The sequence below is a fragment of the Phocoena phocoena genome, chromosome 21, assembly GCF_963924675.1.
Source record: "Phocoena phocoena chromosome 21, mPhoPho1.1, whole genome shotgun sequence".
Classification (NCBI taxonomy): domain Eukaryota; kingdom Metazoa; phylum Chordata; class Mammalia; order Artiodactyla; family Phocoenidae; genus Phocoena; species Phocoena phocoena.
The window spans coordinates 1,880,869-1,903,860 of NC_089239.1; the positions used below are offsets into that span (position 1 = coordinate 1,880,869).

The 22,992-nt window shown below is 44.4% G+C and overlaps 1 protein-coding gene across 1 annotated transcript in view; it reads right to left on the reverse strand.

Annotated features, from left to right (window-relative positions):
• Positions 1-22,992, reverse strand: part of PSD3 (pleckstrin and Sec7 domain containing 3) — a 566,767-nt gene that overhangs the window by 352,011 nt on the left and 191,764 nt on the right. Inside the window, exon 4 of the mRNA XM_065900035.1 lies at positions 21,984-22,379. Within this exon, the coding sequence (XP_065756107.1) occupies positions 21,984-22,379 (396 nt within the window). The remainder of the gene's footprint in view (positions 1-21,983; positions 22,380-22,992) is intronic.

The following is a 22,992-nucleotide window of genomic DNA, read 5'->3' on the forward strand; positions in this document are numbered from 1 at the left end:
CAGAAGGTAGAGAGGAGAAGTAGGAAAGGGATGAGCATGGGACACTGTCCCTTGTTGCTAACTGAGCTTTGAGCTTGATGGGGTTAACATAAAACGCGTGATAAAAGCAGAGGCACAGGCTTCCTGGTGGCACAATGGTTGAGAGTCCGCCTGCTGATGCAGGGGACACGGGTTCGTGCCCCGGTCCGGGAGGATCCCACATGCCGCAGAGTGGCTGGGCCCGTGAGCCATGGCGGCTGAGCCTGCGCGTCCAGAGCCTGTGCTCCGCAACGGGAGAGGCCACAACAGTGACAGGCCTGCGTACTGCAAAAAAAAAAAAAAGCAGAGACACATGTACCTCTGTGGAAGGACCTGGCAGTGACGGTGACAGCGAAGACATTGATGACAGCCAACATATCCTGCACACTTACTAGCTCCAGGCACTGTGTCAAGCACTTCATAAGCATTATATCTCAACTGATCCTGGTAATGTCTCTAGAAAGTAGGTATTACTGCGACCTCTTCAAAAAGGACAGAAAGGAGGGTTTTTTGCCTGAGGTAACACTAACAGGAAATGGCCAAGTTAGGCTGGGAAGACGAATCCGCTGGTAAAGAACTAGGTTCTTAACCCTACACACAATTCTATCCATTGCAATAGATAGAGTTCTGGCCCTAAAAGAGGTCCAGCAGTTAGCTTGATGGGATTACAAATGTTAACATAATCATAGGAAGACTTGCTTTAATACCCTTTGAATCATACAATTTACCCATAATTAAGATCTAAATCTACACAGGGAAAAACTACAAAAGTAATTATTCTTAAAATATGAAGATATCATAGAAAGAAAGTAAAGGAATGGCCCTACTTCAGGCCCCTGAGAATTCTAGAGAGGATGGAATTTTCTACAGGTTGATCTCTCCCCTATTGTTTTTCAAGCACATACAAAAAATCTGAGGTAGATACACTTCTGTCTTCCCTCAGAAACTTGAAAACTCTACGAATGACTCCCTGGGGCTCGAGCACTTTTCCTCTCTCTAATTCAAGGCCTTACATGTAAACAACTTGAAGTATGCTTTATCTTGGCTAAATATAATAACAATTAAGACTGAATCACTTCCACTGAAAAGGCACTCTGAAGTTAGAAAATCAAAAGAGAACACTGGATGCATCTGCAATTTCAGCCACAACCCCTACGCCCCCTCAACGAGGACGGGCTGCTTTCTCACAGAAAAATAAGATTTATTACCAGAAAAGTTAGAGGCACAAAAACAATAACGTATAAGGACCTGTGCACTAGCATGGCTCCTCTGCAAGAGAAGAGTTTAATCAGGAGAAATACAGGGAGGTCAAATTCCAGAATCATCTAGTCTGCACAGCATTTACTTTGGGTATAAAGAAAATGACGTCATTACAGGGTTGGGATCTGAAATAACTGTTCCATACAAAACCAGCTACAATGCCCAGTTCATTCCAAATTGGTGGGGAAAGGTTTGCACTCAAATCTAAGAATGTACAGCCATGGAAGGCTCAAAGCACGTCATATGAGTTCACAAACTAACCTAGATTTTCTAAAACCTTGTTGCTTAAATAAAGTTTTAACTTGAGGGTAAGTTTGTTCTAAATGTAAAAAAAGCAGGAGGTAAGAATATGATATTTAGTAAACTAGAACATTTCCTCAAAAGTAAATAGCATATTGCACTAACACCATTCTGATTTGAGACTATACTAGTTGTAGGTCCTTGGCACATGGAGGCAGACACCACCTTGGCGGGGAGAGGCCATCGCAGCAGGAGTGATCCGGGCTCGCACAGTCTCCTGGAGTGGACACCCGGGGCCTTTGGCAGCTGCGCCATCCCACCGACACAGTCCTGCTTGCGGTCCCAAAGTTAGTGACATAAGTGGGGTGGCAACTCTCTCCTCAGTCATCACTTCCAGGGGCACAGGACAGGGTTTCAGGGTTTCAAGTACTCCAAGCTGAGAGGGCTCTGGAATCACCACATCAGCACCCTGTCAGTTGTGCCCGTGGGATGGCTGGGGGCTCCGTGAGCCCTCTGACTCTCTCCTCTCCCTCCCTGTTGCCCACAGGTGAAAGTTCCAAGGTCTCATTACTACATCAGGAAATGTCAGAAGAGAGAAACTCAGATGAATCAAACTATCTCCTTGTCTAAAAATCTGACAGGAGAGAATACTAAAATTATTGTTTTGAATAAAATAAACATATATAAATGAAATCCTATATAACTCTGTTGACCAACAGCACAGATAACTAAATGCAGTTGTAATGACCTGCACTCGTACTGATCTCCTTCAGTTAAGTCAGTGGGATGAGCCTCAATAAAAGAATTCTCCAGGACTGGGAAGAGTGGGATCCTTCACCGAGTTGGGATGTATTTTAAACAAGGTAATTTGCCAACTCTAAAGTTGCCCTGTGGTACTGAAAGAATAAGGATAGGAAAAGGAGATTTTCAGATCCCATCGTGACCAGAAAATATGCTCAGTAAGCCATTCAGTGCATGTGCTGGGCCTTACGGATGGAATACAAGCGCTCTGACTGGCACTACCATTAAAACAAGAAGGCAAAGGCAGACAGTTCCCTGGAGAAGCATGGCTGTCCCTGCTAAACCTCCCCTCGAGGTTCAAAGGCACCAGCAGCTCTTCAACCTGAATGTGAACAGGCAGTTAACACGGGCTGGGGGACGAGTGTCCTTAAGGCTTATGTTGAAGGTAAACAAAGAAACAGAAAGAGGGAGATGGACAGAAACATTTCTGCCACCCCTGGAGGGAGACACTCCTTGTGAAGGGACAGACAGTTCAAAAGTTCCATGGCCACAAAGGAACAACTCAGACGGGGAGGCCTCTCCTGTTCCTGGGCGGCTGTGCTCCTAACTGGGCGCCTCAGGCTGTGACACCTTGATAAATAAACACCAAAATCTGCACACTGACCAAAGACAACATCAACTGTAAGACGCTCTGTGGTAACTGGGAGTTAGTGCTGCACAAAAATTATGAGACACCCTCTGCCCAAGGAGGTTGCAGGCTGGATACAAGGCATCCGCACAAGCTGGCTGCTCCTCTCCTTTTCCCGCATGGCCACTCCCCTCCCACATCCTGCAAATGAAGAGGGGGATCTCAAGTTCCTGGCACACTGGCTCTGGAAACAACCCTAAACACTGCCCTGCCTAGCCCAACTCCCTCATTTTAAACATGACACCAGCTCAGAAAAGAGTAAGGGGGCTTCCCTGGTGGCGCAGTGGTTGAGAGTCCGCCTGCCGATGCAGGGGACATGGGTTCGTGTCCCGGTCCGGGAGGATCCCACATGCCGCTGAGTGGCTGGGCCCGTGAGCCATGGCCGCTGAGCCTGCGCATCCGGAGCCTGTGCTCCGCAACGGGAGAGGCCACAATAGTGAGAGGCCCGCGTACCACAAAAAAAAAAAAAAAAAAAAGAGTAAGGGACATGCCCGGAGTCACAGAGCTAATGTGAGGCACGATAAAGCCCAGGGTCCAGATGGTCACGTCCACGCTTCTTCAGTTCCAAACGGAGAGAATATGTCCCCTAAGTGTAGGCCTGCAACATACACGCACTGAACACTGAGACTCCAGAGAGGATTACGTGGACATTTACCTCCTCTGTCCTGGTTTCATTTCAGCCGCTGGGGCCCACACTTCTGCCTTCATGTGAGAAACAGGGACCCTCTGATAAGGGGCGGAAAAGACGCAATCTTTAGTCCCTTACTTCAGCCAAGAGAAGAAGAATTAGTCTCCTACCATCTCTGCACTCGCCTTCCTAGAAGAGGGGCATTTGGGTTTCAGAATAAGTATTTCTTCCCAATGGCCACGGCAACACGGCAGCTTAAAGGCCTTGTCCATCTGTGCCTGTGCAGGCTCAGCATGATGGAAAGGCGCTGAAGACAGAGGGAAAGGAAGCAGGAAAAGAAAATACGCCATCAAGAAAACAGGTGAAAAGAATGGCATCCAAGCACAGAGAGGACAACCACTGGTCACACAATATATATAGTACTGTGAGAAAAAAATATCCCTAAATCCTGTTACTTCCTTTATAATGACACTTTTAACCAACTTGGTGTACAGTTACAGCAGACTGCTATCCTCAGCTGTTTTCATAAAACTGAGTGCAACACAAGATAAATATTACTTGTACACCAGCCGACCCAGGGTGGATCGGGATCCTTACCACACCCTGGGTGGGGCAGGCCCACCCTAGGCACCCGGCCCAGCTCCTGCAGATGGACCTCGCATCCTCCCAAGAAGACCCAGCGCCACAGGAAGGGCTCGACTGACTCAGGAGGGGCAGCTCCCCAGGAGGAGCAGCAGGGCAAGATGACACTTCACACGCTGCACTGAGGCTGCCTGAGGGGTGTGTGTGTGTGTCTGTGTGTGTGTGTGTGTGTGTGTGTGTGTGTGTGTGGTGGTGGGTATCTGTTTTGTTCAATCTAAATTTCCCAGTAAAATATTTTGTTAGCAAAAATGTTTTTCTCATTTCAAAAAAAAGGTTACTTTCCAAGGAATGGGTTGTGAAATCCACACTGCTTACCAACTAAGGAGCCCAGGATGACAGAATCCCACAGCGAAGGTGGGGCCATGGACTCAGCAGTCTGTCATTATGTTAAATGCCACAAGTGACATTCTTCGGCTGTCTTTCAGATGGAGACTTTTGAGTTCCCTCATTTTTAAACTTCAGAAAATGCTCAGCTGTGCAATTTCCATGGTGAATTCAAAGTCACAGCCAAGGATGGGACACACCAGCTTCTCAAGGTCAAGATGCCAGAAAATTCAAGGCAAAATCCACCTTACACCAACTTCCTCCTTAGGTTTACTCTCCATTACCTTTTTTTTTGAATTTTTGAATTTTATTTTTTATACAGCAGGTTCTTATTAATTATCCATTTTATACATATTAGTGTATACATGTCAATCCCAATCTCCCAACTCATCCCACCGCCACCCCCCTGCCGCTTTCCCCCTTGGTATCCATACGTTTGTTCTCTCCATCTGTGTCTCTATTTCTGCCCTGCAAACCGGTTCATCTGTACAAGTTTTCTAGGTTCCATATATATGCATTAATATATGATATTTGTTTTATCTTTCTGACTTACTTCACTCTGTATGACAGTCTCTAGATCCATCCACGTCTCTACAAATGCCCCAATTTCGTTCCTTTTCATGGCTGAGTAATATTCCATTGTATATATGTACCACATCTTCTTTATCCATTCGTCTGTCGATGGGCATTTAGGTTGCTTCCGTGACCTGGCTATTGTAAATAGTGCTGCAGTGAACACTGGAGTGCATTTTTTTTTTTTCATGGCTTGCCACAGGACTAGATTCTGTACGTGTAAAAGTTACCGTTGGCCACATGTGTTTGTCGGGTTTTTTTGAATTTTATTTATTTTTTTATACAGCAGGTTCTTATTAGTTATCAATTTTATACACATCAGTATATACATGTCAACCCCAATTGCCCAACTCATCACACCACCATCCCCACCTCTCACAGCTTTCCCCCCTTGGTGTCCATACATTTGTTCTCTACAGCTGTGTCTCAATTTCTGCCCTGCAAACTGGTTCATCTGTACAATTTTTCTACATTCCACATACATGTGTTAATATATGATATTTGCTTTTCTCTTTCTGACTTACTTCACTCTGCATGACAGTCTCTAGCTGCATCCATGTCTCAACAAATGACCCAATTTCGTTCCTTTTATGGCTGAGTAACATTCCATTGTATATATGTACCACAACTTCTTTATCCATTCGTCTGTCGATGGGCATTTAGGTTGCTTCCGTGACCTGGCTATTGTAAATAGTGCTGCAATGAACATTGGGGTGCATGTGTCTTTTTGAATTATGGTTTTCTCTGGATATATGCCCAGTAGTGGGATTGATGGATCACATGGTAATTCTATTTTTAGCTTTTTAAGGAACCTCCATACTGTTCTCCATAGTGGCTGTATCCATTTACATTCCCACCAACAGTGCAAGAGGGTTTCCTTTTCTCCACACCCTCCACCCTCTCCAGCATTTGTTGTTTGTAGATTTTCTGATGATGCCCATTCTAACTGGTGTGAGGTGATACCTCATTGTAGTTTTGATTTGCATTTCTCTAATAATTAGTGATGTTGAGCAGCTTTTCATGTGCTTCTTGGACATCTGTATGTCTTCTTTGGAGAAATGTCTATTTAGGTCTTCTGCCCATTTTTTGATTGGGTTGTCTGTTTTTTTAATATTGAGCTGCATGAGCTGTTTATATATTTTGGAGATTAATCCTTTGTCTGTTGATTTGTTTGCAAATATTTTCTCCCATTCTGAGGGTTGTCTTTTTGTCTTGTTTGTAGTTTCCTTTGCCTTGCAAAAACTTTTAAGTTTCATTAGGTCCCATTTGCTTATTTTTGTTTTTATTTCCATTACTTTTGGTACTCTCCATTACCTTCTAAACCTGTTGGCCATGTCCCCACCTCCAATCCTGAAGCAGCACTTATAACACCTGGCACTTAAATAGACATTGATCTGCTTGTTACAACGTTTATGGTAGGTCAGTTTGTGAGACCCCACCCTTCAGAATTTAGCAAGAAGTGTCAAGCCTTGGGCAACAGAATCTTCACTCACATTGCAACTGAAAGGGTCTAGAGCAGAGATAATTCCTGTAACACACAGTCACACACTCAGATCATTCAGCCAATCACAGACAAATCTGAGTTCCTCCTACCAACCACTGCCTTAAAAGCCAGAAGTGCTGGAATTCTCTAGGTGACCTATTTCAACCAGAAGGACAACTCATGAGTCTCTAACAGCCAGCTCATCTGATGGGTCCCCCAAGGGACTCACTAGAGATACAAGTTCCAGTGGTCAGTGACTGTCTCCCCTTACCTGGGCCAGTCCTGAGCCTTCTGATTTGTAAGCTGCAGAGATAGTTTTTAACTGTCTTTTTGCTTATCTTTTAGCAGCAAAACACTGAAGAAATACAAATGTTTCCCTGTCATTCTGTCACCCAGAAATGCAGTCTTGTCCTGGGAAAGCCAGACTAAAATGTCCACACCTGCTAGATGTGCTCCTCTATTCAACAAGACTTAGACAAAGAACTTAGGAAACCAGGATGGATGAACAGCACTGAGAACCAAACCACAGCAACACAAACATCTCGCACACACAGCCTGGCCAAAGGCCCTCCCTGACCCAAAGGGATCACTGTCTCCAGCTCCAAGAAATTCATTCTCCATTTCTTCTCCTGGTGGCATCTCCATTTCAGCTGCCAGGGCATCCTTCTTCTCTTCCCCTTCAGGTTCTCACAGCTCCCATAACAACAGGTCTGAGACACAGAAGCCCTAATCAAAGGTGACCAATTCTGGATGAATATAAAACAAACCAATGTCAAGGTCAGTGGCTTATGGGCAGGACAATTTGATACTTACCCTGAACACCCCATCACCCTTTTCCACATTTAGGGCTCAAAAGTCAACACAGCATTCCTCAACTTGCTGTTCACAGCCTCATTACTCACTTGTCTTATCTTTTTGAGGATAACTGTCCCAAGTTGTTTAAAAGGGGAAGCAGAAATTGTTCAGTAATTTGATGGATACAGCAAGGTTGAGGAAAGACAGAAAAAGGAAGAGAATCATCATTTCCATGTCAAATACAAATGTCTTAAAGGTGAGGACATGCAGGGATCAAGAGAGGAAGTGACTGGGTCTCAGGATCAGTAGCAGAGCTGGGCCAACAGAGGTGCTCTGGGCCTCAGTCCCCAGTGTCTCCCTGGCTGAAAAGCAGGGCCTCCACAGAGGACCAGCTGAATCAACAAAAGGGAGTAGCTTGTTGAAGAACATGCTGAGCACAGAAACTGTTGCCCGCCCTGCTTCTGAAGACAGGCTGTAGGCATGCCGGGACCACTCAGGAGCAGATGGGACACACGATACTCACAAAGAGGTTGGGTAAGGTCAAGGACACCAAACACTTAAGAGACTTAAAGAATCCACAGAGCACTTCGTAGTCTACCTAGCACTGTCACGTGCATTATTTTACTTCACACCTCACAATGGTCCCAGTTTCCAAGTAAAGAAACTGAGGACCAAGGAAGCTCTGCCCCGGCTCACAGCTGGTAATCAGCCAGGCTGGCAGCTGAGCCCGTATCTTCCAAGCCCACACTCAGCACACCTCTCTGACGCTCCCTCAACCCAACGTTACTAATGACAAAAAGCCAAACACAACCGTACACCAGTGGGGTGACTGAACCACACCCTCAGGCCAGCTACATAATCACTAATATCCCTGCTGGAACCCAACACAGGCTCTGCCTCCCTAGAACGTCAGGACTGGGCATTTTCAGAGCAGGGTCAGCCCTGGCATCTGCTGAGAGAGGCCCATGGCTCACTCTCCTGCAGGAACTCTGGCCTGATGGCAGGAAACACGGTGTGGCTACAGCTGGCCCTGTCGATTGCACTCAGCGTTGGTGACACAGCCCAGCTGTGCAGGCGCGTGCCCTCTAAGGGGCTGCTAAACACTCCAGCGCTGCGTGGTAGAGCTGTAGGGAGGAACCACGTTTCAGGAGGCTGGCAACTCCGAAAGAACTTTCCATCGTTTGTGCTTTCACACTGTAAGGTAGTTTAAAATTGGTCCCCAAAGAGCTGCGCAGACCATGCCTTGCAAGGACACCCTACAAACCATCAGGAGGTCCCTTCGGCAAAGTGGGACCACAGGGACTTCAGTTTGAATTGTTACCATCGGCACATATTCCTTTTGTATTTCCGAAAACTAGTTCAAAATTAAATTTAAAAGCTATAAGGATTAGCTGTACTGGAAAGTCATGCAGGCAAACAGAAACTGACTAAACTATTTTAAATTAAACAAAAGCCTTAGAAACATTAATCTAGACATGAAACCTTTATAAAAGCAAAACAGGGGCTTCACTGGTGGCGCAGTGGTTGAGAGTCCGCCTGCCGATGCAGGGGACACGGGTTTGTGCCCCGGTCTGGGAGGATCCCACGTGCCGCGGAGCGGCTGGGCCCGTGGGCCATGGCCGCTGAGCCTGCGCGTCCGGAGCCTGTGCTCCGCAACGGGTAGAGGCCACAGCACTGAGAGGCCCGCGTACCGCAAAAACAAAAAACAAAAAACAAAAAAAACAAAAAACAAAAAAAAAAAAAAAAAAAGCAAAACGGGAAAAGAGACTCATTTACAAATTGTATGATTTTTCCCCTCATAGTAACGGAAAAACATAGAGCAATTCTTAAAGGAGCAAACAAATTGTTAGGCATTTTCACATATTTTATCTCATTTAATGTCTTCAATAACCACGGAAAAAAGACATCATCCACAAGCTATAGTCCAGGAAATAGGAGCTAAGGAGCTTCGCCCAGCCACTAACTCCTGGAGCATGAAGACAGAGCGGGTCAACCTGTGAACATAGAAAAACCCGGTAAGAGTGGCCACCGCTCCAGGCAGAGCACGACCTGCACCTACAGGAAGAACCAGAAGGAGTGGCCAGGTCCCGACAACGTTTCCACTGCACTCCCAGTGTGGGCTGCGTGGCCCCTGAGTGGCATGTGAGTGCACAGTGCTGTTCTCCCCGTTCAAAGACAATGAAACTAACCCTCACTGAAAGGACTTGAGCATAAAGACGTTTTCACAGTGTTGATGGTTTTGTACCAATCTACCCATCTTCCTCCCTCCCTCTGTGGAGCCTTCCACAAAGGCTCCATCTGAGAGATGACTGGGGGAGGGGGGCAGGGCGGGGCAAGGGGCCACAGGCGCTGAGGAGGCACCGCCTGGAACCCTGGTGCAAAGAAGCCCTGACGCGTTTACTGTGTGAGCGTACCCACAAGTCCATGTTTGTGACCACCGGTCTACAGGCCCAGGACCAGGCTCTCTCACGTCTGATGTAAGGGAGAACGACTTAAACACAGTAATAGCCGTGCTTTATTCACACTTGCTGAGCTCTGACTAAGACAGGAGAAAGGCTGCTGAACTCGCCCACGCACTGCACCTCTGTTAACCCTCACAACCGCCACCCTGTGCTCGCTCCGGTCACCGTTCGTACTTCACGTGTGAAGAGACTGAGGGTCAGGGTAGTGAAGTAACTCACTAGAGGTCAAACGGTAAGAAACGGAGGTAAAACTTAAACCGCTGAGACTATGACTCCTCAGTCCAGGCTCATACATACTCACCAACACACCAATTACACTCAGCTGCTACCCCAGACATCCAAGCCCTGAGGTTCTCACCAGCCTTGGGGTGTCCATGAATCTTTTAACTCCAAGCATCTCAAGAATGGAAGTAATATCAACGCACTGGCTCTGGCCCTTCTCTACCATCTGACCCTAGAGCTGCCCAGCATATGCCCTGGCCTGAACATGAAGAGAGACCTTCCCAGAGAGAACTGTGGAGCTCGTTCCCTCAGCTCCAGATAAAAACTCCCTTTACGTTTTTTCTTTAGATAACAGACTAGTCTTTGAAGTTTCAAAACCAACGCCAAATTCTAAGACAGATCATGTCTCTACACTAACAGCACAGCCAACTTCCCTTTAGAGCAGTGATACACCAAAATAAGAGCGGGAGCCTTGCGCAGCAGTCAGAATGGACTCCACTGAAATGACAAAGCTCAAGCTGGTGACCTCCCGACGCCTGAAGTTTAGTAGAAGGTGGCTGGCACCGCCCTGGGTGCAGGAGCACAGAGCAACACCTGCTGGCCTCAAAGGGCAGCACAGCTCCATCAAGGGAGCATCTCACTGCCCAAACATCACAGCCCTGTACAAATACACCCTCCGCACTTCGGACATCCTTGTTTAGAAAACAATATACAGGAATTATCATTTTCCTAAGTTTCTTCTAAGACTCTCTTACAATGTTTTTCACTTGAAATAAAAGTTTAAAATCCAAGGAATTTTCTGTAAGTACAATCACACATAATCCAGCACTGCCTGGGACCAGACAAAGAACATAAAGTCAATTCCAGTTACCTTTGCCAGCAAACAGCCTGCCCGTAATTTTGTCACGAATACAAAGAACATCCCCTGGTCCCATCTGTTTAGCAGAACTTCATCATCGGCAAGGGCTCTTTCAATGCACATCTACAGCTGCTTCCTTTGGGAGCGCAGACTGCTGCACCCTGACTCGGCAGCGACATTCTCCCAGAACGCCACTGTTCCCTCAGGGCTGCGGGGTAAGAACTTGAAGAAGCTGAAGGAGTACTTCCCCTTGCCCCGCCTCCCCTCTCCGCAGGCAGCCCCCCTCCAAGAGAGCTTCAGAAGTCCAGATCCTGGGAAGCCACGCATGACCTCACAAACCTCCAGCTTAACTCTTTAGAAGCCAGGAGGCCAGCTGACTACAGGGAGAAAGGACAACTGTGCTAGCTTATCTGGAGTGGTTGCTGCTTATGTGAGAAAGAGAGTTTGTCCAACATCATTTGAAAAAGAAGAAAAAAAGTGTTAATCTCAGCATTGTTTTTCTTAAGTAGCACTACAGTTTTTGAGGCCCTATTTTTAAAGACCATCATTTCCTACAGCACATACATTCTGGCTATAAGGGAATGGCTGAAATAGGCAATAAATAGATCTGATTCATTTATATTATATAAAATTCACCTGTGTTAAATTCACACCTAATTTTATGTGATTTGTGTTTTCCTATTTTCTAGTTTTGTTTCTGTTTTTCTGCTATCCTTAAATGAAAAGACTCATTTGGCCTTTTGCTCAAACCCTGCTTTAGACGGCCAGAAGTGGACAGGCAACACTCACAGCTGTCAGACGCAGGCAACAACTGCCACCAAGGCAGCTGAGAAACTGCGACCTACGGGACTTGGGGGTGGGGGGCGGGGGCGGGGCGGACGGAATGGACGCGCACCAGGCCTAACTAATGGATAACAGAGTCCACATCAGAGCTCCTGAAGGGAAAGGAGACTGGTTTCGCTTCATTTTTTTCCCATGCTTTCTCTTTAAGCTCCTGCTATTTTTGTTGGGATTTGGGAATTATAAGGATCAGGAGGTAAAACAACTAAAAATTACTTTATAAACAGAAGTAGATAAAATTACATACTCTCAAAGAAAATGTAATATGCCCTTTCAAGAATGCCTTGGTTCACCCAGAAAATGATTATAACTTACTGTCCAGCAATTTTATTCCTAAATATATACCTAGCCTAGAGAAACTCTCCACATGTGCACAAGAAACCACTAATTAGAATGTTCACTGCCATGCCATTTAAAATAACAAAAATACAAGACAGCCAAAATGTTCATAACTAGACAAATGGGAAAATTAGTTACAGTGTATATTCATGCAATGAATATTATTCAGCAAATAATTAATACACTAGGGCTTTATGAATCAGTAAGAATGAATTTGAAATGTTGAGCAAATAAGTGAGTTACAAAAGGAAACAAGATAGCACTTATATAAAGTTCATGTGAAAGAATATCATATATTGTTTATGCGTTCACACCTATATAGGCACAATACACGCCCACAGGTCATGGTGACCTTTAGGAAGAGAACAAGAGAGATGGGACCACAGAGGCACTGACTGCAACAATTTATTTCTCAAATTGGCTGGCAAGATGGAAGGTGTTTATTAACTTTTACACTTCTGGGTGTGTCTAGGACGTGCAGAAGTTGTAAAAGTCAACTGCATGATGACTGCCTTTCAAGTGGATTCAGTGGCCTCAATCTAGAAAATTAACACAACAGGAGGCAAAGAGATTAATAAGCCCTCAACTCCCCACTCTCAAGCCCCCAATCCAAGCAGCTGTTCCTAACTCTACCTCCACCTGGAAAGTCTCCCCCAGCCCACAGCCATGTCCACACACCCACCGGGTCCTCCAAAGCCAATGCTGGAGTAGTCCTGGCCTCGGAACCTTAGTGCCCCACCCACTAGGCCCTGTTCCAGAGTGATCTGTGAAGTTATCTGCCCCCTCTTTGGGAGACACCTAGTACCTAGTATAGAGCAGCTGCTAACTGAGTTCCTCATTCAACAAAAACTGGGCACCCAGCATGTGCTGGACTCTGTAACAGGTTCTCTGAGTCTTAAATCTAAAGACTTGTGAAGTTCACTGCCTAATAGGAGGGACAGGCTCAGACCTAAGTATAATATTATATGATGAACCCTAAAATAGTTGCTAAGTGAATGGAGTGTGAATAATGAACATTTATAATTTTGTTTCGCAATAATAATTATTCAATACCTCTTAATTTCTCTATACTAAAGATTTCATATTACTACTCTTGACTAGAAAATGTCACCGTTGTGTCGAGGTGCAGCTGCTATATAATTATGAAGAAAATAAACTACCATTAAAACTCCTCACCTTCAAGTAATCTAAGGCTCTTAGAATTATTATTACAGATAAACAACATCCTAAGTTGATCTGACCATGGTACACTCACAGCATGTGACTTTGAGGAAGTTTTAAAGAGAACAGTTCAAGCAGTGTTATTACTGAAAATAAGAGCCAACATTTTCTGAGTAATCATCAAGTGACAGTAAATTATTATCCCTTTTCCCAGATAAGTAAGCTGAGGTTTAGTAGAGATAATTCACAAAATATGAGCCAAAGCAGTCTGACTTAACCCACACTCTTCACTAGGAAACCATACTGTTTCCTAGCAGGAAAATGGGTCAACCTCTATATTTCTAGAGCAGGAATGGGCACCCTGTGATCACTACACCAAAGGTGACACAAGAAATCATTTCAAAGTTCACAGCCAGGGCCACTCACTTTTATGAACCTCTGTTAAGAAATTTCTCCCTGCCAGTAGCACAGTGACATATAACAGGCCTGCCGCCCCCGCCCCCCGCCCCCGAGAACACGGACTGTCTTACTCAGCTTTGTATTGTGCCTTTAACAGTTTCCCGTGCTTCTCAAACTTTAAAGTACTCATGAATCACCTGGGAATTTGTTAAAAAAATACACATTTTGACTGAGTAGGTCAGGGATGAGGTCTGCATTACACATTTCTAACAAGCTCAAAAATGAGAGGTTGACAACTTAGGCTGAACATGAGCATCTTTCCACGAAAAGCTTCCGAAGCTGTCACTGCCTGGGTACCACCCTCGACCAGCAGAGTCATAATCTGTGGTGGCAAAGCATGGAGAGTGCCTCCTAATTCCAGATTCAGAGAAAAGTGCCTGGGGACAGAGGCCCAAGCACAAGGGCATGAGAAGCTGTCAAGGGATTTCTCTAACATTTAAATGCTAGATGGTTTAGATGGAGTTTACATTAATCCTCATTAGCATGCATGAGAAAGATTATGTTCAACTTGCCTGGCACCATGGCCTTACGGTACTGAATAGCAGGGCTCTGCTAGGAGCTTGTGCCAATTTAATACAGTTTACAGAAAGTGTCTAAGACACACGGGAGAAAAAGAAAAACAAGATTAAAGCACTGGAAAGATACCCATTTGGGGCTCTGACAAATTGGTACTTCTATGTAAAAGACTTTCAGAGAACTTTATTTGGAGAAGGTCTCTGTCTTTTTGCTTCCCCAGCGGATCAATGGATAACGTTTCTCATCCAATGTTGCAAGTCTTGTGTTAAGTGACCTCTGCTGAGAGAAAACGTTATTGCTTCCTTTAAAAGTTAAATATTGCACTGATATATGAATAGAAAGATTGCTGCATCACCCTGACCAGTTAAAATAACCGCCAATCCAGTTTTTATTTAGAGCTATGATTCTCCTTGTAATAACATGTAACTCCAACGTCCTCTATCATTTGAGGTCTTGCAATATAGTCTTGGATGAAAGATCACCCACTTAGCCAGCACTCCACAGCACTCTTCACACCGACGTCCAGGTCACTACTTTGTATGTCTTAAGGTTTAAACTACAGAATCAGAATGCTTCTGGGAAACCCTGTTTCAAATCCAGGACCATTTCCTGAAGTCATCACCGAGTTATACAAGAGACCCCAGCAAACAGGGAGAGGCCAAACCCACAGAGCCAGAGCCAGGCCTGCCTGAGAGGACAGCCACACCGGCTCCCTGACAATTGGACACTGCTGGGGACTGAAGGTGAGCACCAAAGAGCTGCCTGGAAACTCCGGTCAGAGGCATACGTCCTACCCAGGTGGCATCAGAAAGCCGCACGGGCAGCACCCAAGGGCTCCCGTGTGCACCTCTCTCCAGCCTGGCCTCAGCCGCTCCTCGCCCTCCCAGAGCTCACTGCGAGCCTCCCCTCCAAATGGTGACTCCGTGTCTCTGCATATGAAGGGTCCTCCCTCTCCTCAAATTCAATCTGTGTAATCTGTGTGCCCTCCTACAAACCCTGCTGCTCCCCCCAACTCCCGCTGATTGTTTCCTGACTTGGTAAGTCATCCACACTGGAAATCTCACAGTCACCTTGATGCAGCCCCCGTGTCCTAGATTCAAACACTCACCAAATTCTTGCGTCTTTCCTTCTTTATCAGGCTTTTTCTTATTTATTTTCTTACATTCCTTAGACTACTACTCAGACTACTGCAAAACTCATGATAAAAATGAACATCCACAAACTAGAACTTAGCAAATTCTTACAACAGAACTGTAAACTGGGTGATAAGGTTATTTCCATTTTACCAGTAAGGAATGGGAGGTTCCTGGAAGTGAAATAACCTACCCTGGACCAAGCAGCCAGTAGAGAGGATGATCTGACCTCCTGTCTTCTGATCCCAAATCCCCATATTTATGCCACCCCACCACAGTACATTGAATTTCATTCAGGACATCCAGTACCCGGTGTTTCAGACAGCTCAGAGGCTGACCCAGGGCCTGAGCAGGCGGTAGACTGGCGTAACAACTCTTCTCCAGGTTACCACTGCTGTTCGTATTATCATTAGTTTACAGTTATCTCCTACTACATGCTAGGCATTGTGAAACCACTTGATTTTCTATTCTTGATTTTTTTTCACTTAATCTCATTTGCTTTTGAATAGGTGTTATTCATTCCATTTTACACTTGGAAAGGTTCCCAGGTTTTCTGTAACTTACTCAAGATCACAGCCCCAGTAAGTACCTGAGGCAGGATCTGAACCCAGATATGACCGGCTCTGAAGCTAGGAGAGCCCCTGCCCTCAGCAATGAGCAGGGGCTCCTTTGCAGTTAAGAAAAAAAAAAAAATCATCATCACAACTGCTTCAGAAAGCTAGAAAGAGAAAAATAAGAACCTATCTTCTACAGAACAAGTTTTAAAACATGAGAGAAAAGGCCTGAAGAGATCACCAGAGCAGCAGGAATGAACCTGAGAGGCAGGAGCTCCCCACCTGGAGGACAGAGGAGGTCAGCCAGATCCCCCCAAACAAGTTCACAAGATCAAGGTCTTTTCCTGTTACCAGCTTAACTAATGTCACATGATTTTAATATTTTACATTATACTAAGATACCTGCAAGGAATTCCCTGGCGGTCCAGTGGTTAGGACTCAGCACTCTCACTGCCGGGGCCCAGGTTCAATCCCTGGTTGGGGAACTAAGACACCACAAGTTGCATGGCATGGCCAAAAATAATAATTAATTAATTAGTTAATTACTTAATTAAATACCTGCAGGTTTTAACTTGGGATGTCAAAATGTATTTGAAATCACACTTCAACAAATTTCTCTAAGTACTAATCTTGTTTCATGTGACTTTTCCTAGACAGAAAGACACTAAAGAAAAAGAAAAACAGGAAGAAAAAAGATACTTCCAATGTCTGCGCTTCATTTGAGAAAGGTGAGAAGGCAGAAAACCGGCAACTACCAGCTGGAGTGGACCCAACTGAGCGGAGCACTCCCCAGGCGTAAGAGCTGCACACAGACGTAATCCACCCCCTCTGCGGGGCTCCTCGGGATCCTGAGCGTTCTCCGAGAGAAACACTGGGAAGCCTAGACGTGGAGTATATATATCTGTTACACCAAAAATGTAATCTTAAAAGGCAGTTGTGTGTATTTCAGAGAATCAAAAGAGAAATCCCTGCCATATGGCTGTATTTGCTGTCCCTTTTCCCATCTGTCCAAACCCAAGCTCCATAGAAATAAACAATATTCAGCCCTGCTAATGGTCACAGTGACCACATTTGTGCCCTGCAGGCTTCAGGTCAGGACTTACTGACTGGAGCTGCAGTCTTCAGCTGATGGGCCGGAGAGGGAGAAGCACCCAGACACAAAGGAACCCATTGGCCCTGGGTATCTGTAAGTCTCTAATTATCCTTTCTAATTTTGGAGCCACGTGACTGGATTCCACACAGCACCACTGAACCCGCTAGCTAGCCTGAGTGCTCTGCAGCTGGACCACAAAGGGAGGGGATGCTACTCTTTGCTCCTTCATTAAACTATTGTGTTACATTCACAGGGTGAGCTATTTCCGCATTGGCATGAGGCTCTCTGGTCAACATCAGTGTTCAGAGCACCTGAGAGAATTAACTATTCCTGCCAAATTGATTCCAGGATCTTAAGAGGTGTTTTCAGCTTATAATGAGCAATCTATTTGATACTGCAAAGGTACATAACCCTTTAAAAGACAGAGTCAGCACACATACTCTCTACAAGCGTCCTTTCCAACCCTATTCTGGAATATTACAGATTTGAAGTATTTTCTTCTTTGACTTAAGTGGAGCTCAGTCCCGCTCTGGCCACAAAGCCTGGCTAAATCCAGGCCTGGGAGGTGTTCCAGAGGGAACTAAGGTGTGTTGAAGTGCCACAGGTCCTTGTCACCCTCCCCAACCACTCCACCTTTCTTACAGGAAGCAACACAATTGAGAACAGTGTCATCCTGTGTTCAAAAGAAATCACTGTCAGATACCGCCACTGAAATAATCTTTAATGATGTAAAAGCATATACTGATATAGAAAAGTATTTAAAAATATACCTAGGCAATGTCAAGCAAAAATATTCTTGTTTTGAGATCAAAAATAAATGGTCTCTGGAGCCTGACTGCCTGGGTTCAAATACTGGGTGTGGCACTTACCATTTGTGTGACTTTGAGCAAGTTACTCAACTGCTCTGAGCCTCGGTTTCCTTACCTGGAAAATTAGAACATTAATGTTCCTTTCTCTTAGCTTATTGTGTGAATTAAGCACCATGTCTTTACTAAAGAAAGAAAACCTATGGAATACATATGATGCATAGGACATAAGATGGTGTTTAGAAACAACCTAAAGTGATCTTATAATACTGTCTAATACTTTATACATCAAAAGCAGTACCTCAATAGGAATGGGCTTAATTTTCTTGGTTCAAGTCCAGCTAGAATCAAAGCAGCATTATCAAGCGCAGATTAGTCTTATCATTCCCTTTCCTTTGTGCTTTCCTCAGAGTTCACTTTATCCAACACAGTCAGACCCCCCAGTCCACTGCCAAGGAAACAGGAGAGACCAGTGAGTAGAGGTGGAATGCTAAGCACGTGCACTTGTTTTATTTATCACTTTTGCTGTGTTGCTTTATCATAACATTTATTAATAAATGAATTTTTTTCTCCTTGAAGCCTAACACTTTGGCCTTGAGTGCCTAACAGAAGGGAGTCAATCGGGGTGACAGTTGTGCAGTCAGCGTCCTAGTCTGGACTTCCTTAACAGACTCAGTACCTCAGTATCTACTCCTTACCTCTGCAGAGGGATGTTTTAATGCAGAAGAAATTTTTAAAAGCCTGATCATTGATTACATTAAAAAATTTATGGAGACAGGTTTATTAACAATTTGGGAATTTTTTCTCTTTTTTTTAACATCTTTACTGGAGTATAATTGCTTTACAATGGTGTGTTAGTTGCTGCTTTATATAACAAAGTGAATCAGCTATACGTATACATATATCCCCATATCTCTTCCCTCTTACATCTCCCTCCCACCCTCCCTATCCCACCCCTCTAGGTGGCCACAAAGCACAGAGCTGATCTCCCTGTGCTATGCAGCTGCTTCCCACTAGCTATCTGTTTTACATTTGGTAGTGTATATATGTCCACGCCACTCACACTTCGTCCCAGCTTACCCTTCCCCCTCCCCATGTCCTCAAGCCCATTCTCTACGTCTGCGTCTTTATTCCTCTGCTGCCCCTAGGTTCTTCAGAACCTTTTTTTTTTTTTTTTAGATAACAATTTGGAAATTTTTTTCTAAAATTGAACACATACACCACCAACAACCACCAGCTCTACAATTACCAACTCAGACTTACGGCTCCATGAATATATGGCATGAGAGAAATTAGATCAAAAGAAAGAATACAGATATGAAACCAGGCAGCCTAGAACAGTCAATGTAGGAGTCACGCAATTTGAATTCTGGTGCAAGATCTGTCACCAGGTAATTCTATCCCACCCAACTGGGACTCAGATTCTTTACTGTAAAACAGGGTTATCTAAGACCCCCTTTAAGCTGGAAAATATCATTATTCTTCAACCCACAATTCCTCTGGTGCTACAACTTCTCCAAAGCACCAAGAAGGCAGAGAAGGTAGAGAAAAATATGAAAATTATTCCCGATTCCCTAAAATTTCTTAGAATGATTGAGCCCATCCTAATTTTTAACCGTGAATCACCAAACAAAAAACCTCCTCCACCTGTAACTGCTTATTATCTTATGCCAAGTCGAAGAACACAAATGGCGTGCCCTTGCCAAGCTGGTCTGTCCACATCACTAGCAGTGCTCAAGGAAGGGTGAATGACCACTGGTCAGGAATCATGTGGACAGTGCCAGAGCCCATCTCTAACATGCTTCTCATTCAGTACTGGAATTCGGTCTCATGGCTGGGCAAGATCTCATGGTTTGACAATGCAGGTAACACAGCTGAAACCTTATCTCAAGTTGGCCTGAAGTATACCACTGCCCACATCTGAGATGCTAAAATACTATAACCTACCCCAATACTCTCTCTTAACTACCCAGCTCTGCCCTACTAATGACTGGCACTCACCCTGGCCCCAACGATGGCTGCTTCCTATTCTAAGTGTGCAAACCACACTTTTGATAAACCTTTCACCTTCCTGTTCTGACTTGCTGATGTTTAATTCTTGTCTTTATTTACTTACCCTCCCTGTGGCTTCTGCAGCAAAGCCTCTCAGCCAAAAACACCTCAGGTCCCCAACAACTTCAACTCACTCCAGAAAGTTGGATTGGAATTTCAATGAAATTATCTGCATTTTACCACAACTTACAGTTACCCGAGATGATGGTGAAACTAAAGGACTAAAGTAGCACCATCCACCCAGGGACACCCCCTCTCAAGGATGTCCCCTCAAAGACACCCCTCTCTCTGGCCCCTTCTAGAAACACCCCCTTCTCAGGGATGCCCCCCTTCCCTCAGGGATACCACCTCTTAGAGATCAGGTATAAATGCGGGTTTATCAGCCAGTTCTGATTCACACATTTGCTCCAGCTTCTACTTGGTCCCAGGTACTGTGCTAGGTGCTTTAATCTATATTAACTCTTTAAATCACATGGCCACACAGCATACTAAGTATCATTAACCCTACTATGCAAATAAATAAAGGGGGTTTCAGAAAGAATAAGTGGCTTGTCCAAGAAATTCAGACCAAGGTCTTCTGCTTCTGAGAGTTGTGTGACCCAAGAAGACAACCAACATCCATGGTCTATTTCACATGGAAAAGCATAGCTGCAACGTTACCATGTGCCAGTCTTGAATGTGCTCAGCCAATTAACTATAAACCTATAAACTGCTTATAGGAAACACTTAACATAGAACAGACTGATCATAAAAACAGGCTCATTAGAAATCTGTAATATGGGGACTTCCCTGGTGGCGCAGTGGTTAAGAATCTGCCTGCCAATGCAGGGGACATGGGTTCGAGTCCTGGTCTGGGAAGATCCCACATGCTGCGGAGCAACTAAGCCCGTGCGCCACAACTACTGAGCCCGCGGCTCTAGAGCCTGCGAGCCACAACTACTGAGCACACATGCCACAACTACTGAGCCCACGCGCCTAGAGCCCATGCTCCACAACAGGAGAGGCCACCTCAATGAGAAGAACGTGCACCACAACGAAGAGTAGCCCCTGCTCGCCGCAACTAGAGAAAACCCGCATGCAGCAACGAAGACCCAACGCAGCCAAAAATAAATAAATAAATTTATATATTAAAAAAAAAAGAAATCTGTAATATGTATACTGACTTTTAAAAAAAAAACTGACATTTTTTCATACAACTTTAAAATAGTTTATCCCCATTTAACCTCCCCTGCACCTCCCCAAACATGTGAATTGACACATTTTAATTCAGGAAAAACATATTAAAACTAAATTCATAAAATGATTAAGAAGCTTAACATTCTCTTCCCACTTATGGAGATGCTGAAGGACAGGTAAATGACCCTAGAACGATGAATGACAAGAGATGAAATGCTGGATAATCCATAAAGAGACAGGGAATCACTAAATGACAGGTATAGCACATAAAACCTACATAATTTGTGATTTTGTGTTCTAGGGAGAGTTAAATCCTAAAGTAGAGAGAGAAAATAAGTATTTATGGCGTTGACCAAGGGATCAGCTCTACCAAGCACCCATATAATTAGATCTTCCCCCACCATCTCAGGAACATGAAGACTTCCCAGCAGAATGGGACCTCACAGAGCAAACGGCCAAAAGAGATTATAGTGACCATCTAATCCAACACCCTCTACTTACAGTCAAGGAATCTCTGGCCTAATCAAACAACCTGCCCCTAGTAATCAACCAATGCCAGTGGCAGAATGAAAGCCAAGATCTCCCAGTGTCCTTTTCCCAGCACCAGGCCACTGCTACCAAAGCTGCATCATGGGAGCTAATACATACTCATCACCCACAAGTATTTGTTCAGGATCCAATTTACATACGGTAATACAAGAAATACTGCCAAATAGAATGTCCACAGGTTGCCAATTTGGCAAACCACTAAATTGTACTCTACCTGCCCCCAAAACCCAAATTACTTTTCACTCACATCATTCACTTATATCCACAGAAACCAGCCAAATGCTTTTCAAATATGTTCCACACTCAGATTTCCCAAAGAAAAACTGCTACAAAAACCACCAGCACAAAATTAAGAGAATGGGACCAGTACCTTCCCCAGAAAGCAATCTCTGGGGTGCCTTTCGCGTAGGTGGAGTTACTGGAGCCACTCAGCCCATTGGTGTTCCCACCAGAATAGCCCATCACTATTCCACCATCTGCAGAGATGCTCAGGACGTCCTGCTGTCCTCCCATTGATGTCCTCTCCAGGAACTGACCACCTTCTTTAATGCGCTGTTGTATCATGGGAGTGAGGGGCACTTCAAAGCTAAAATAGCTATCAGGCTCTGAATATAAAGTCTCCAAGGACTCAGCACTGTAGTATAAAGAAGTGTTGTCCAAAATGGTTTCAAACTGGGAGCTGTACACATCAGTGGAGTCCTCTGCATAACCAGACCCAAGGATATCATCATCTCTGGCCCGAAAGTGCTCCTCTTGCTCAAGAATCCTGGAAAGCACATAAAACGGACGAATTTCAATATCAGGTTACTCTTTCCCCTCCAACCATATAAAAAAGGGAACATTCTATAAAGCTAACACTTGTATTCAGTGGGCTTATGTCAATACATTTGGGAAGGAAGATTTCATAGAAACATATTCAGGCTGAAAAAACTCTTTAGCATACATACGCTATGCTACCCTCTACATAATTTAATATAGTTTTGAACTATTTCCTAATATGTGAATCAGGTCCAAAGAATATTTCAATAAAATGTTAAAATAATGAATTTTCATCTAGCCAACTAAACTCCAAAATTCCAAATTAACAGCTACTGTCATTCTTAATTTTAACAGAAAGAGGTCATTAACAGGTAAATGACCTGTTAGAAGATAAATATATTGTGTAAACTTAATGGACTAAAAATATACTAAACTTTCATCAGTCTGTTAATATTTTCTGATTTAAATAAGACCGAACGCCCTCAAGAAGATAAATATTCTATAATCCAAGGGCTGTCCCCTGGTGACAATAAGACAGCACTGCAGAGAGAGTTCAGGTCCAGAAACAGCCAGCCAGTAAACGACCTTTTAAAAAAATAAATAAATAAGAGCCAACAAAC